At 43.9% G+C, this 17051-nt stretch overlaps 1 protein-coding gene across 1 annotated transcript in view; it reads right to left on the bottom strand.

Moving 5' to 3' along the window:
* MPC1 (mitochondrial pyruvate carrier 1) overlaps positions 1-15727 on the bottom strand; it is a gene marked incomplete in the record, with an annotated part of 73356 nt that extends 57629 nt beyond the window's left edge. Inside the window, 1 exon segment of the mRNA XM_073627587.1 lies at positions 15534-15727. Coding sequence (XP_073483688.1) covers positions 15534-15604 — 71 coding nt within the window.
* Positions 15728-17051: the final 1324 nt, after the last annotated feature.

Below are 17051 nucleotides of genomic sequence, written 5' to 3' on the forward strand. Positions count from 1 at the left end.
CGTGTGGTTCTGGGATTTTTGCTCACCGTTCCTGTGATCATTTTGACCCCACTAGGTGAGATCTTGCATGGAGCCCCAGAGCGAGGGAGATTATCAGTGTTCTTGTAGGTCTTCCATTTTCTAAATTATTGCTCCCATAGTTGATTTCTTCATACCAAGCTGCTTGCCTATTGCAGATTCAGTCTACAATTTTGTTTCTGGTGTCCCTTGATAGCTCTTTGGTCTTCACCATAGTGGAGTTTGGAGTGTAACTGTTTGAAGTTGTGGACAGGTGTCTTTTATACTGATAACAAGTTCAAACAGGTGCCATTAAAGTGGAGTTCCACCCACTTTTACAACTCTTCAGCATCCCTCACTAAACTGTGCACTGTAAACAAATTGGATATTTTTAATTTTTTTTTCTCAGCACCTACTGTATATCTGCTGTATTCATTTATCACTTCCTCCTCCCTGGCCGCGGCCCATCGCATCGTTTCCTGTTTGCAATGCCTTCTGGGATAGGGCGGCAACTTCCTCTGAAACTGCCGTTGCTATGGAAACCTGACCTGAAACCTATTACACTGCTTGTGCTGCACTGAGCATGTGCGAGATATGCAAGGATGAGATCCAGGAAGAAATACAGTCTGGCTTCAGATGCCCACACTTAAGATGGCCACGGCCTGCTGTAAGTTTATAAAACAACAAACTACTGCTATAAACCAACAAAACAGACCTTAGTTTACAGACTAACTTTACTAGAATACATTAAGCTTGTGTATTATAGGGGTATTTTTATTTAAAAAGTATAATTTTGGCCGGAACACCACTTTAATACAGGTAATAAGTGGAGGACAGAGGAGCCTCTTGAAGAAGATACAGGTCTGTGAGAGCCAGAAATCTGGCTTGTTTGTAGGTGACCAAATACTTATTTTCCACCATAATTTGCAAATAAATTCTTTCAGACAATGTGATTGTCTGGATTTGTTTCCACATTTTGTCTCTCATAGTTGAGGTATACCTATGATGACAATTACAGCCCTCTCTCATCTTTTTAAATGGGAGAACTTACACAATTGGTGGCTGACTAAATATTTTTTTGCCCCACTGTAAATGAGTTCTTGCTGAATTATTTTTTTTTAAGACAGAATGGATACATAAAAGACAGAAGTTGTCAGACAAATCTGATTTCTTTTTATGAGGTGGTAAGTAATATCTTGGACAGAGGGGTGGCTGTGGACGCAATATATTTAGATTTTGCCAAAGCGTTTGACACAGTTCCCCACACACGGCTAATGTGTAAGGTAAATGGATAGAAAACTGGCTAAAAGATCGAATTTAGAGAGTAGTTGTTAAGCCACTGTGCTGTATTCTTACAATCCTCCATTATAATGATAGGTGCCCCGATGCAGGGGGGAAAAAAAAAAAAAAAAAAAAAAAAAAAAAAAATCTTATTTCAGAGCGCCTGCCTCTCCCCTCTCTCAATCTTACAGCTACAGCAGGATGGGCTGAGAATTCACGTTAATGCTGAGCAGCGCTCTGAAATAAGGTATAGAACTGTATTTTTTTTAATAAAGCATAGACAATAGGCACCTATCATAGGCAGAGCAGAGCTGCAGATGACAAGGGCACGTATACTGACCATGGTGTCAGGGCTTAGCAGCCATGATAAACGGTGGTCAGTTTACAGGGAGAAGGGCAAAACCAGGCAGGATTAGCCAGGTATTTTAGGTGATAGAATGTGCACTATAACATTCTTTAAAGGAACAGGATCCCCCCCCCCCCTTTTTTTTTTTTACGCTTTAATGATTCTTACTCTGAATGGTCTAAGGTTATTAGTGGTGTACCCCAAGGGTCAGTGTTTGGACCATTACTTTTTTTTTTTTCTCAAATAACGTTTTATTAAGTGTATTATCAATACAAAATAAAGAAGCATGAAAAAAAAAAAAAAATCGCATAAAATATCCAGTATGACCGCTTACAGTATTAAACTAACAATCAGTACAGTGTAGCTGTTAATAATTCCCCTGGGAAACAAAGAAATAAATGGGAGCTTATTTCTGGTGTTAAAGTGTAGCACATTCTTCCATAATGATATGGGGAAAGATTAAGGGGTGAAGTCCCCCAGTGAGTGAGGGTCCTGGATACCAATATTAGTGCAGATTTAGGGGGGATAAAAATAAAAGGATAAAAACAAAAAAAAACAAAAAAAAAGGGGGGGGGGGGGGGAAAGGGGGGAAAGAGAGAAAGAAGTAAAGAAAAGTAGTAAGCCATCCGCCTAGAGTTATTACCTGGTCATGTTGTGTCCTCCCGGAGGTGCCATGGTTCCCAAACTCTGTTGTGGGCCTCCAGCTTGTCTTGTATTCTGGCTGTCATTTTCTCCATTAGTTCAACATCTTTAATTCTAGAGTAAAGATCTTCAGGAGAGGGCGGGGTACTACGTTTCCAGTGTAGAGCTACCAAGCAGCGTGCCGCTGTGAGAATGTGTCTCATTAATTTCTTGTAAGGTTTGCTAAGTTTTAGTGGTGATAGACCCAGTAGGAAAAATTTTGGAGACTCCCGAACCTCCGTGTCTAGTACACGAGAGAGGAGATCTCGAACCATCTCCCAGTATGGGATGATTATTGGGCATGTCCAGTATATATGTATAAAAGTGCCTCTAACTCCTTGGCAACGCCAGCATTTGTCAGAGCTTGTAGGGAAGATTGAATGGATTACATCTGGTGTCATGTACCAGAAGCACAGAATTTTATATGAATTTTCCTTATAAAGCGTGCATAGTGAACTCTTCGCTGCTTGGTTCCATATTATCTGCCACAGCTCCAGTGGGAGTTCTTCATTAAGAATCTTCTCCCATCTGAGCATGTAGCGATGTTTTCCTTTCTCCTCTATGTGGAAAGCATTCAGTATCTTATAGATTCCTGAAATTAGTCCCTTCTGTGTGTTGCCTGCTAGAATTATATTCTCAAAGGGGGATGGAGGTGAGAATTGTAGGTTTGGGGCTATGGTTAATGCGTAGTGTCGTATTTGTAAGTACCCATAAAATGCTTGTCTCGGTAGGTCATATTTGGTCTGCAAGTCTGAGAAAGGCAACAATCTACGGGACCTGGGATCTACTATACTTCCGAAGTGGAATAAGTTTCTAGAGGACCAGGGATGTGACATCTGGTGTGTGAGACTATCCAGGCACCCTGGGATTGCAGACAAAGGAAGTTAAGGTCGATCTCTCTGAGATCAATTTATTGGTATGTGCTATCTTCCGCCACAGCTGCCGTAGAAGGGCCATAGGACCCAGTAAGCGGTCGGGAGCCACTTCTGCATTTGCGTTCCATAATAGATTGTTCGGGTGTATGGGGGCTAGCCATAATTTTTCAATCTCTGTCCACTTATTGTACGATTTTTGAGTAAACCATGAGGCCACCGCTCTTAGTTGCGCAGCCTGATAGTATTTAATGATATTTGGAAAAGCTAGACCCCCCTCACTGCGCGACGCCATCAGAACTGAACCCGGGATCCTGTGTCTTTTGTAGTTCCACGTGAAGTCTAGCAGGTCTGACTGCAGCTTTTTCAGTTGTTTAGTTGGTATAGGTATGGGAAGTGTCTGGAAAAGGTATAATAGTTTCGGGAGGATGGTCATCTTAACAGAGGCGATTCGGCCTAAGAGGGAGATACGATGTTTTTTCCATTGAAGTAATCAGGATCTAATTGTGTTGAAGAGGGGAGGGAAGTTTTCTTGATATAGTGTGTTAAATTGTGGGGTAATGTAGGTGCCCAAGTACTTCAGGGCAGTTGTTTTCCAGTTGTATTGGAAGTTAGATTGTAGAAGCGTGATCTCAGCCTCGGGGATATTGATGGGTAGTGCTTCTGATTTGGAGGCGTTAATTTTATACCCAGATAGGGTGCGAAATCTGTCTAGTTCTGCATGTAGGTTCGGGAGGGTAACATGGGGTTGGGTCAGGGTGAGGATGATATCATCGGCAAAGAGGGAGATTTTAAATTCTCTGTCTCTAACCGTGATCCCTCGTATATCTCGGTTATTCCTAATGGATGCCGCTAAGGGTTCCACACATAGCGCGAACAAGAGAGGTGATAGCGGGCATCCCTGTCTGGTTCCGTTCGAAACTGTAAATGACGTTGAAGTTGCAAAGGGGGTCCTGACCTGTGAGGAAGGGCTGGAGTATAGATGTTTGATTGCCCGTAAAAAGGGTCCCCGGAAGCCCATATGACCCAGTGTGGCGAACAGGAACGGCCACCCCAGTCGATCAAAAGCTTTCTCAGCATCTAAGCTAAGTAGTAATGAAGGGGCGCCCTCCCTGTTCGCCACTTCCACCAAATCAATCACCTTTCTAGTATTATCACTAGCCTGCCGTAAAGGGACAAACCCTACTTGGTCTTTGTGGATCAATGATGGGAGTATCGTGTTCAGGCTGTTGGATAGAAGTTTAGTAAAAATTTTTAAGTCCGAATTTAGTAATCTAATGGGTCTATAGTACGCGCAAAGGGAGGGGTCCTTATCTGGTTTAGGGATCATGGTGATAAAAGATTTCTGCATCTCTGACGGAATGGGTGTGTCATTAAGAAAAGCGGTAAACAGTCTGCGGAGATGGGGGAGTAAAAGGGGGAGAAATGTTTTGTAGTATTCGTACGGGAAGCCGTCCGGACCCGGGGCCTTGTGGGGTGGTAGGGACTTTATAGTAAGTTCTATTTCCTCATCTGTGATCTGTGTGTTGAGTGTCATCAGATCAGAGGGTTGGAGATGGGGAATGCCACTCTGTTCCAAGTATTGTTGCATTTTGTGGGTTAGGTCTATAGAGGGTGGGTTGTTGGGTATCTCAGGATTGTTGTAAAGTTCCTTGTAAAAGTCTGCAAAAGTACGGGCGATGTCTACCGGGTGGGATAGTAATTGTCCCCCTTTGTCTTTTATCTGATAAGGAGAGTTCATGTGGGATCGTTCACGTAATTTATTGGCTAGAAGGGAATGGGCTTTATTTCCCTTATCATAGAACATTTGTTTCAATCTTGTTAAAGCTTTTTCCACCTGTCCCAAGGCTAGATCTCGGAGTGTTGTGCGAAGCTTAATTATTTTCCTTAGGACAGGTATTGTGGGTTTAAGTTGAAATTTGTGTTCGTTAGCTCTAAGTTCTTGCTCTGCCTTTAGTTTTGCTGCCGTGGCATCTTTTTTTAGTGCTGATGAAATTGCTATACATTTGCCCCGAAGGACCGCCTTGTGGGCCTCCCAAAGTGTGGGGAGTGTAACTTCCTGGTTGGCATTCTCTAGAAAATAGTATTTTAGCGTGGAATTTAATTCCACTAGAGCCGGTTGATGTTGGAGGAGGAAAGTATTCATCCTCCAGTTATATGGTCTGCGAACCGGGGTGCCTAAGTCTAGTGTGAGCAGGATGGGGGCATGGTCCGACCACGAGATCGGAAGTATTTGTGCCTTGCGTGTCAGTTTGAGAGTGTGGTTGTTGACAAAAAAATAGTCGATGCGTGTGTGGGTCTGGTGGGGGGCCGAGTAGAATGTATACTGCCGCTCGCCTGGACTGAGAGCCCTCCACGCGTCAAAGAGCGCATATCGTCTAGTGATTTGTCTGAATAGTCTCGAGTCTCTATGGACCCTGGACGAAGGAGCCTGGGGGGCCACAGTCTGGCGATCCGCAGCAGCTGATTGAATGAGGTTGAAATCACCTCCCACTATGAGGACCCTGGGAGTAGATCTAAAAATACGCGCATATACTTTGGATAGGAAGCTATGTTGTCTAATATTCGGTGCATATAATGCACATAGTGTCACGTCTTGTGTTTGCCACTGCCCCTGTAAGATAATGAAGTGGCCATGGGGATCACAGTGTTGAGTCACGCATGTAAAGGGGGCCCCTCGCTTAATGAGTATTGCCACTCCAGCCCTTTTATGAGTACCTGATGCTATATAGATTTGGGAGTAATATCTGGACGCAAATGCGAATGAGCCCTCTTTGTTATAATGGGTCTCTTGGATCATTATAATATCAGCTCCCGACTGTCTGAATTCCCTCAGCGCCAGATGTCTTTTCCTATTGGAGTTTAGTCCATGTACATTTAACGATAATACCTTGGCCATAGTGATGATGGGTGAAGATATGGGGGTAAGTTCTTACCTAGTTGAGATTTGTTAGGGGTCGAGATCCCAGATTCAGAGTGGGCACCCTCCGGGAGGAGACCAGGGAGTTTCGTGCATATGCCTGTGCTTGCCGGATGATGGCTGGAGAAAGAGAGAAGGAAAAGGGACTGGGGGAAAAAGAAGAGTACAGTTAATACATAATAGTAACATAACATAAACCTTGCATTCAAACTCAAAATGGCCAACGGGCCAAGGTCAGAACGGATTCCCGTGTGGGCCTCCCCCCCCGCCCCAGATGGGACGAGCGAAGAGGCACCCCCGGGAGCCCGTGTACCATCAACCATATCTTGTGAACCGTACACAGTCTAACACTGTGCACTCGTTTATAACTGGTAAAAAAAACACAAATAGGGGGGGGAGAGGGGGTGACAGGAGATGGATCTAAGGCCTATCTTCTCCAAGCTCCTGGGTTATGCCCGTAATAGCGAGCTATAAAGTGGCATAGGGGCATATTGAAGGATGCTAATCTAGGGTAGCAGTAGGTATACTGCTGTCTGGACCGTCCTGAATACTGAGCCTAAGTGCTCAAGTCCCGTATTTGCTTGATATCGTTGTGTTTGCAGTTCAGCGGGCCTTATGCTTGGTAGGCTTGCGTTGCGTGTCCGAGTTCCTGGGTCGGTTAGACGGAGGTACTTTCTGCCATGTGGTGGGCAGTGGTGGGGGGGTAGCCACTATGTCCCAGTCTGGTAGTTGAGGAGCCGGGATTTCCAAAACTTCACAAAAACGTGCGGAGATCCTCTGGGTATCTCAAAATTGCGGATTTGCCCTGGTGCTTTGCCGTGAGGCTAAATGGAAAGCCCCATCGGTAGGAGATAGCTTCTTTCTGTAGGGTTTGTAGTAGGGGTTGGAGGAGTCTACGTTTTTGTAGGGTGAGCCAGGATAGGTCCGGATATAGTTGGATCTGGACGTCTTCGAACATCACCCTGCGTGCTAGACGTGCCTGCCTCATAATTTCTTCTTTAAGTGGGTAGGAGCTGATTCTGCAAATAATGTCCCTGGGTTTAGGGGTAGCTCCTTTAGGGCAAAGTGCCCTGTGGGCTCTGTCCATTTCTATGTGTTTTGTTGGAGGCTCCCCGGTAAGGTTGTTAAAGACGATTTGCAGGGTTTTTTTGCAGGTCTTCGGCGCCCTCTGATTCTGGGATACCTCTCACTCTGATGTTGTTACGGCGCCCCCTGTTGTCCAGGTCTTCGATATGCCTTTGCATATCTCTCAACATTACTTTGTGGTCTGCGCCCTGAAGTTGCGTTCTATGGACCGCCAGTTTAGTTTCCTGGATCTCTTCCTCTGCCATCTCCATTCTGTCTGCCAAGTGTTTAAGTCCGGTCTGTAGTACTTGGATTTCTGTGCGACATGTGGATTTAACATCTGCGATTAGTTGTTTAAAATCTTCTTTTGTGGGTATAGCTTGCAGATAGGAGAACCATTGCGGTGGCATGAGTGGGTCTTGCATAGGGCTGTTATGGTAGTGAGGTGAGGATGGGCCACGCGTCGGGGTGTTTGGAGTGGATGCGTCTTCCTCTTGGTGTAATTGGCCTCCCGGTGCTGGGGGATCCCATGAGTCCGACCATGCCCCCATATGCGGTTGCAGGGTAGTTCCTACAGGAAAGTGCTTTGCTGGGTGTGAGAGTGGGGTGCCCACTTTCTGTGCATAAGAGGGCTCTAAGGCTTTGTGGTGTCCAGAGGTGCTGGGCTCCCTGGAGCGAGACAGTCTCTGTGCCTTAGGAGGGGGAGAGGTGGCATTCATTGCCCATGGACCCCCCCTCCCCCCTTCAGGGGGTCGATATGCTCTGGGATGGGGATCTGCAGGAACTGGCAGGGGTGGAAAGTCCTGGGAGAGCTCAGATGAGCCTGGGGAGGCCGGCTCCAGACTCTGTGTGTCAGTGTCTGGGGCTGTTCTTAGTAGTCTCGGGAAAGCCGCCGAGCATTGTGTATAATGAGAGGGGGAGGCGGGCCGCATGGTGGACGGAGATCCATGCTGCTGTTCAGCCTGGGCGTCTGGCCGCTGTGAAGGACTCACCGCTGGTGCGTGCAAGATGTCATCTTGGGGGATCGCTCCTTCTTGTTCTGGCCCCTCTGGGTTCTGCTGCCAGGGTGAGGTCGGCTGTGGAGACCGATCGGTGCACTGTTGTGCAGGCGCGCAGGCATCCGGCGCCATGTTGGCCTCCTCGTCCTGAGACATTCCGGGCCGTTGGAAGAACGAGCGGAGGTCTGTGTTCATTCCCGGAGGGGGTAGGGATGATCCCCTGGGTTTAGAGGAGCGGGTGGTCCTAGATTTTCCCATAAATGTGGAGGTTATTGCCCCTATTATTGCCGTTTTTGCTGTGGGCTTGTGGAGCTAGGGAATCAGGCTGCCATCTAGCTCGGCTTCCGGTCACGCCCCCGACCATTACTTTTTAATATATTTATAAATTATATAAGGTCTGGGATTAAAAGGTACCATTTTGGTTTTTGCAGAGGACACCAAGCTTTGCAGTGGAATAACGGCCTTACAGGATGTCTCCAACTTATAAGCCAACCTCAATGCACAGTTTTATTGGGCAATGGTGTGGCAAATGAGGTTTAACCACTTGCCGACCAGCCGCTGCAATTTTACTGCGGCAGAATGGCCGGCCGGGCGAAACTACGTTATGTTACGTCGCTTCGCCCTTTGGCCACTAGGGGCGTGCGCCCACTGCTTGCCCCCTGAGCCGATGCGAATGCCCAGTGGGCAGGATGACCGCCGGGCTCCCGCGATCGCTCATGACACAGCGAGAACCGGGATCTCTGTGTGTAAACACAGATCCCGGTTCTGAGGGGAGAAGAGACTGATGGTGTGTTTATACCAAGTATGAACACCGATCTCTCACTTCCCCTAGCAAGTGCCATCCCCCTACAGTTATTACACAGAGGGAACACAGTTAACCCCTTGATCACCCCTAGTGTTAACCCCTTCCCTGCCATTTACATTTTTACAGTAATCAGTGCATTTTTATAGCACTGATTGCTGTATAAATGCCAATGGTCCCAAAAATGTGTCAAATGTGTCGCAGTCCCAAAAGGATAAAAAAAAAAAAAAAAAAAAAAAAAAAAAAAAAAAAAAAAAAAAAAAAAAGAAGGAGGAGATATTTATTATAGCAAAAATTACAAAATATTGTGTTTTTCAAAATTGTCTCATTTTGTTTTTTAGCGCAAAAAAGAAACAAAAACGCAGAGATGATCAAACACCACCAAAAAAAAGCTCTATTTGTGGGAAAAAAAGGTCATCAATTTTGTTTGGGTGCAGCGCCACACGAGCATGCAATTGTCAGTTAAAGCGACGCAGTGCCGAACCGCAGAAAATGGCCTGGTCATTCAGCAGCCAAATCTTCCGGGGCTGAAGCAGTTAATGTTGATAAATATAAAGTTATGCACTTGGGGGCTAAGAATATGCATGCATCATACATACCAGGAGTATAACAGCTGGGAGAGTCAACGGTGAAGAAGGATCTGGGTGTTCTGGTAGATCATAAGCTTAATAGCATGCAATGCCAAGCTGCAGGTTCAAAAGCGAGCAAAATCCATTAGTATTAGGAGAGGCATGGATTGCAGAGAGAGATATAATTTTGCCCCTGTACAAATAATTAGTAAGACCTCATCTGGAATTTGCAGTTCGGTTGTGGGAACCAGTTCATAAAAAGGATAAGGTCGGGCAACTGAAGAGAGTGCAGAGAAGAGCAACCAAACTAAGAAGCGGTATGGAGGAGCTCAGCTATGAGTAAAAATTTGAGGAACTGAATTTATTCTCTCTTGAGAAGAGGAGATTAAGGGGGGGGATATAATCAACATGTATACATACATAAGTGCTCCATATAGTGAACTTGGTGTTGAGTTATTCACTTTACATTTGGAGGAAAAGAGATTTCATCTTCAAATACAGAAAGGCTTCTTCACAGTAAGAGCTGTGAAAATGTGGAATAGACTCCCCTCAAGAGCTAGTTCTGGCCAGCTCAGTAGATTGTTAAGGCCTGGATTCTTTCCTAGATATAAATATTAGTACCCAGTTATATTATGTGTAAGTAAACTTGATCTAGGGAATATCAGATTGCCTCTTGGGGTATCAGGAAGGATTTTTTTTCCCTGCTTGAGCAAATTGAATTATGTTTTTTCAGACAGAGAGAAATTGAGATTATCTATGGCTATAGTGGAACCTTGGATTACGAGCATAATCCGTTCCAGGAGAATGCTTGTAATCCAAAGCACTCGCATAGCAAAGCAAGTTTCCCCATAGAAGTCAATGGAAACAAAGTAAATTCGTTCCACATTGACTTCTATTGTATGCAGTACCACATGCAGCTAGAGGTAGGGGACGCCGGAGAGACTCGGAAATATTCGGAGCTGCTCGGAAACCCTCGGAGAGGCTCGGAAACCGAGTGTCACCGGTTCCCCCGCATCTCTGGGCAGATGCGGTACTGCACACCGCAGAGGCTTGAATCCTGCTCGTTTTGTGAGACACTCGCAAACCGAGTCAGGATTTTTTTTTTTTTTTTTTTTTTTTTTTTTTTTTAAATAGCACGTATTGCAAAACGCTTGTTAACCGCATTACTCGCAATCTGAGAGAAATATCTATACATAATCTCTCTCTCATATCTATATCTCTCACACACACATAGATATAGATATATCTCTATATACACACACACATATACACTCCCCCCCCCCCTCTATTGGCTGATCTGGATGGACTTGTGTCTTTTTTCAGCCAGACTAACTACGGTATGTGAGGATCAATGCTGTCTTCAAAGCTAAGAAATACGGCAGATACTTACCCATCGTGCCATACCATCATGCAAGGGCACGATTGGCCCCAAACTTATTCTGCAGCAGGACAATGATCCAAAACATGCACCCAATGTCAGTGTAAAGAAGTGATCCTGGAAGTGATGGCTTGGCCCCTACAGAGTCTAATCTCAACATCAAATCTGTCTGCTATTACATGGAGACAGAAGGATTTGAGGCAGCCTACATCCACAGAAGATCCGTGGTTAGTTCTCCATGATGTCTGGAACAACCTACCTGCTGATTTCCTTCAAAAACTGTGTGCAACTGATGCTGTCTCGAAGGTAAAGGATGGTCACACCATATACAGTTTTGATCCGGATTTCTCTTCTGTTCCTTTACTTAGAGCTGCACGATTCTGGCCAAAATGAGAATCACGATTTTTTTTGCTTAGAATAAAGATCACGATTCTCGCTGCGTAAAATCTTTCACATTATACAAAAAAAAAAAAATGTGGGCTAACTTTATTGTTTAGGTTTTTTTTAATTCATTAAAGTAATTTTTTCCAAAAAAATTGCATCTGAAAGACCGCTGCGCAAATACAGTGTGACTTAAAATATTGCCACCATTTTATTCTCTAGGGTCTCTACTAAAAAAATAAAATATATCTATAATGTTTGGGGGTTCTAAGTAATGTCTAGCAATTTCTAGAAGAAAAAAAAAAAAAAAAATTTTAACTTGAAAACAACTGTCAGAAAAAGGTTTAGCGTTTAAGTGCTTAAACGTTCCTAATTTACATACAGAAGTCTATGCCTTTGATGTAAAAGACAAATTGATACAATTTAGACTTAACAGTCCACTGATAGAATGTTTTAAAACTTGGCAGACTGCCCAGACTTTGATGGCTGAGAGCAGAGAGAAAATTCTCTGCATACCAAAGATCAGGAAGATTGGGAAACCCTTTGTCAAAATCGCAAATGGGGAGAAAAAAAATAAAAAATAAAATCGCAATAACGATTCTTGATGATTAATCATGCAGCTCTACTTTCCATTTCGTTAATTGATAAACTATTAACACTTCTATTTCTGAAAGCATTCCTAACCACTTGCTGACCAGGCTTTTTCTGGAACTTTGTTTACAAGTTTAAATCAGTAAGTAGAAAATTATTTATAACCCCCAATTTTTTTTAGCAGAGACCCTAGGGAAGAAAATGGCAACTGTTGCAATTTTTTATGTCACACGGTATTTGCACATGGTTTTTTAAACTGCTTTGGAAAAAAAATACACTTTAACCACTTCAGCCCTGGAAGGTTTTACCCCCTAAATGGCCAGGGCATATTTTGCAAAATGGCACTGTGGTACTTTGACAAATGCACGGTTGTGCAACGCTGTACCAAAATAATAAAAAAAAAATGTCCCCACAAGTAAAAAAAAAAAAAAAAAAATCTAAAATTTTCTTCATCAATTTTGGCCAATAAGTAAAAAAAAAAAAAAATCTCAAAGCGTATATTGATTGGTTTGCGCAAAAGTTATAGCATCTACAAACTATGGGATATTTTTATAGCATTTTTTTTTTAAAGTAATGGCGGCGATCAGTGATTTTTAGCGGGACTGTGACAGTGCGGTGGACAAAGCAGACACCCTGACACTTTTTTGGGAACTAGTGACATTACAGTGATCAGTGCTAAAAATATGCACGGTTACTGTACTGACACTGGCAGGAAAGGGGTTAACATCAGGGGCAATCAAAGGGTCAAGCGTGTCAGTGTCTATTGCACGAAATGACATATCGGTACGCTGTTTCGCGCAGTAGAGCCGACCTGCCACAGTAAAAGTGCAGTAGGCAAGTGGTTAACTTTCACACAAACCAATATACACCAAGGCCCCTTTTACACTTGTGCGACTTGGGACTGCAAAGTCATGCGACAAGTCGTACCCCACGATTTCCCATGAGTACCATTCATATCTGTGCGACTTCAAGTCGCAGTGACTTCAAAGTAGTCCCTGTACTATGTCTGACTTTGAAGCGAGTTGGTCCATAGACCTCAAGTTTACACAGGCATTCCCTGAAAACGTGTCAAAATGGCGCACCTTTTAAGTAGCAGTAGTGTGAAAGGGGCCTTCTTGGGATTTTGTTATCAAAAAAGACATAGCAGAATACATTTTGGCCTAGTTTTATATAGAAATTTCAATAGGTTTTATAACAGAAATTAGAAAATAGCTTTTTCAAAGTTGGCTTTCTTTCATTTATATAGCAAAAAATAAAAATCTCAGTGGTGATCGAATGCCACCAATGACGCAACTGAAATTTAAGGCAGCAGTGCTGAAAAGCAAAAAAATGGCCTGGTCACAAAGGAGAAAAAACCTTCTGGAGCGCAAGTGGTTAAAGAGTAGCTCCAGTGTCCCCCCTAAACAAACTCTGCAGTTGCTGACTTTTAACCGGTTCCTGACCGGCTCACGCAGATATACTGCGGCAGAATGGCTCCCCTGGGCGAAATCCTGTATGGGTACGTACTTCCCTTTAGCAGCCACCAGAGGGAGCGCGTGGCCGGCGGGCACGATCGCGTACACGAGCGCCACAAATCCCTGTGCTGTCAAGGAAGAGGAGCCATATCGTTTGTTCCTAGTAAGTAGGAACAACAATATGTTTCTTCTCCTAGTCAATCCTATACCCATACAGTTAAAACACACTGAGGGAACACAAAATTAACCCCTTGATGGCCCCCTAGTGTAAACTCCTTCCCTGCCAGTGATATTTACACAGTAATCAGTGCATTTTTATAGCACTGATCGCTGTATAAATGCCTATGGTGTCAAAAGTCTCTGATCTGTCTGTCCCAATACCACAAATAAATCGCAGATCACTGCCATTACTAGTAAAAAAAAAAACAAAAAAACAAAAAAAAAAAAAAAAACGGCATAAATCTTTCCCATAGTTTGTAGACAGTATAACTTTTGCACAAACCAATCAATATACGCTTATTAAGCCAAAAACATGTAGAAGAATATATATTACCCTAAACTGATAAAGAAATTTGCTTTAAAAAAATTGCGGGGATATTGTAGCAAAAAGTAAAAAATTAGTTTTTTTTTTCAAAATTGTCGATTTTTTTGTTCATAACACAAAAAATAAAAACCGCAGAGGTAATCAAATACCACCAAAAGAAAGCTCTATTTGTGTGGGGGGGGGGGGGGGGGAGATGCAAATTTTGTTTGGGTACAGCATCGAATGACTGCGCAATTGTCAGTTAAAGTGACGGCAAGTGTTAAGTGATCCAGTGATGTCCTCAATCGAGCCAATTCTTCAAGCCGCTTCGGGTCCAGGTGCCGTCATCTTAAAGTGCAAGTTCACTTTTACAGAAAATCTGTAAGGTGAACTTACACTGGACGCCATTACCATCGCACCTGGTCGCGCTAACCTGCAGTCTGGCGATCACCTGTTCTGTCAGATCATATAGCCGCTTTACCAATGCAGGGATTTGAAATCCTTGCGGCTTTCTCTTTTCTTCGCCTGTGGTGACAGGAAGAGCTATGCGGGATCCAATTGGTCGGCGCCGACCAATTAGAATGCTCCTAAACATACCTCCTGACGAGGTACGTTTAGGAAGTTAAAGCAGTTGTATACACACACAGAATTTTTTTTAAAAAAAAAAAACCTGTAACGCTAAGGCATACTAGCTCATTAGGAAATAATCACCTTAGTACGAGGCGTCGGCATCTGATCCCGGTCCATGCCGAGAGAGCTAACATGTTCCCTCAGTGTCTCTTCCAGGTTCGCGGCTCTGGCGCTGTGCGTGGCCGGAGCCGCGATTACGTCATTTCTGGGAGTCTTCTTCCTGGCAGCGTCTGCCAGACCTTCTACCGGGCCTTCACAGCGCATGCGCCGCTGATGTCAGTGACTGCATGCAAAGTGAATATCTTCTAAACCGTAAAGGTTTAGGAGATATTCATGTTACCTACAGGTAAGCCTGCGGAATATGGGGGGGGGGGATCCAGTGCAAGTTCACCTTACAGATTTTCTGTAAAAAGGCGAACTTACCTTTTAAGTAAGGGAAACCAGCAGTGAAGCCTTTTGGCTTCAAAGCCAGTTTCCTACTGTGCATGAGTGAGGGGGGGCTGTGCTTTGTGAATGGTTCTGCAGTCTTCTGAGACCTGTGATGTGCCCTAGAATGCTGCGGGGGAAAGGAGGGAGGACAAACTTTCATTCAGATCATGGTGGCGATCTAACCGGCAGTGGGAGTGGGTACCTAACAAAACCAGCTACTTGCTCCCGCCCAAAAAGAGCCAAATATGGCAGTGTAGAGGATGCCAACAAGAGGAACGTCTCATTCTGGGTGAAGCTCCGCTTTAAGAAGTACATTCTAAAATCAGAGTTTACTGTAACTGCACTGGGTGACGAATTAGAGCAAAGCTTGTACAAAAAGATTTGTGTTCAGGTTTTTCAGGGCAGTATGACATCTAAATCCAGCCTATCAAATGACAGTATTCACATTATTCCATTGTTATGACAAAGTCCGCTGCAGTCGCTTTGTCAGCTGCCCTCGCACAGCCGCCTTCCGTCATAGACATACCCTTTAAAACCGGACATTGCTCTATCCTTATACTCCCACTGCTATGTCAAAAGAAAGTACACCGTATACTTATCCCACCCTACACGTCACCTCATGAGGTAGTCACGGAACTCCTTGCTCTTCACATAGTCAACTGCTTTTCGAGCCAAGACCCCTGCCATGACACCCAGCAACAGGACACCGCAATTCAGCTCAATCCGCAAAACACCTGCGCTCACAGCAAGCCGTTCAGTAGGAGAGTATGTCCTAGCTTGTCACGTGTTACATACGTCATCCACAAATTAATGGGCGTGGAATTGCATCTATGAGGGCCATACTAGAGCCTGGCAAATGCGTCGTTTCTTTATTATTTGGATTACACAAGGCGTAGTTTTCTATTTTATTTACTGAACGCACTTATGTCCTCTCTATACATAGGTTCGTTATCATGGTATGTATAGATTTTGTTTAAGCCTTTCTTGGTGGTGGGGGGGGGTATGCCAAGGTGACCTACATTTGTAACCAGGCCTGAGAGCTAGTTAGGGGCTTGTCGTAACGGGTTCTTTCAATTGGCTCTTAGTGTGTCCACCCCTATGTGTGGCCCCTCCTTCTCTGAAGGGCATTTTACAGTCGATGTCAAGTTGCGTGTTTTGTCAGAACGCCGATCGTTGTGACAAAGAATACAGCATACAAAGGTTATTTCTTGTCTGCAATCCCTCAAATGTCTTTGTGTGACGTTACATTGGTCATAGAACATGACCATCAATGTTTTTTTTTTTTACCACAAACATATCAATACACTACACACTTGATTAATACTGCATATTCAGTTGTTGGATTTACAGATGTCACCCCTTATTTGAACAAATGTTGTCATAGTTTAACCAATTAAGGACCGGAAGGATTTGCCACTTAATGACAAGGCCATTTTTTGCGATGTGGCACTGCGTCGCTTTAACTGACAATTGTGTAATCGTGTGACGCTGTACCCAAACAAAATTTGTCCTTTTTTTTCCTACAAATAGAGCTTTCTTTTGCGCTGTAAACAAAAAAAAAAAAGACCAACAATTTTGAAAAAAAAAAACAATATTTTTTGCTATAATAACTATCCCACAAAAAAATGTCTTCATCAATTTAGGCCGGTATGTAGTTTACATATTTTTGGTAAAAAAAAAATCGCAATAAGCGTATATTAATTGGTTTGCGCACAAGTTTTAGTGTCTACAAAATAGGGGATAGATTTATGGCATTTTTATTATAAATTTTTGTTTTTACTAGTAATGGCAGTGATCAGCGATTTTTAGCGGGACTGCGACATTGCGGCGGACAGATCGGACACTTTTGACACTTTTTTGGGACCATTGGCATTCTATGCAGCGATCAGAGCTAAAAATAGCCACTGATTACTTTATAAATGTTACTGGCAGGGGAGGGGTTAACACTGGGGGGCGATTAAGGGGTTAAGTGTTCCCTGGGGAGGTGTTTCTAACTGTGGGGCAGTGAAGTGACTGGGGGAGGAGACAGATCGCTGTTCCTAATCACTAGGAACAGACGATCGGTCTATTCTCCCCTGACAAAATGGCGATCTGTCTATTTACATTGACAGATCCCCATTCTGTCTCTCTCAGG

The sequence above is a fragment of the Aquarana catesbeiana genome, linkage group LG04, assembly GCF_042186555.1.
Source record: "Aquarana catesbeiana isolate 2022-GZ linkage group LG04, ASM4218655v1, whole genome shotgun sequence".
Classification (NCBI taxonomy): domain Eukaryota; kingdom Metazoa; phylum Chordata; class Amphibia; order Anura; family Ranidae; genus Aquarana; species Aquarana catesbeiana.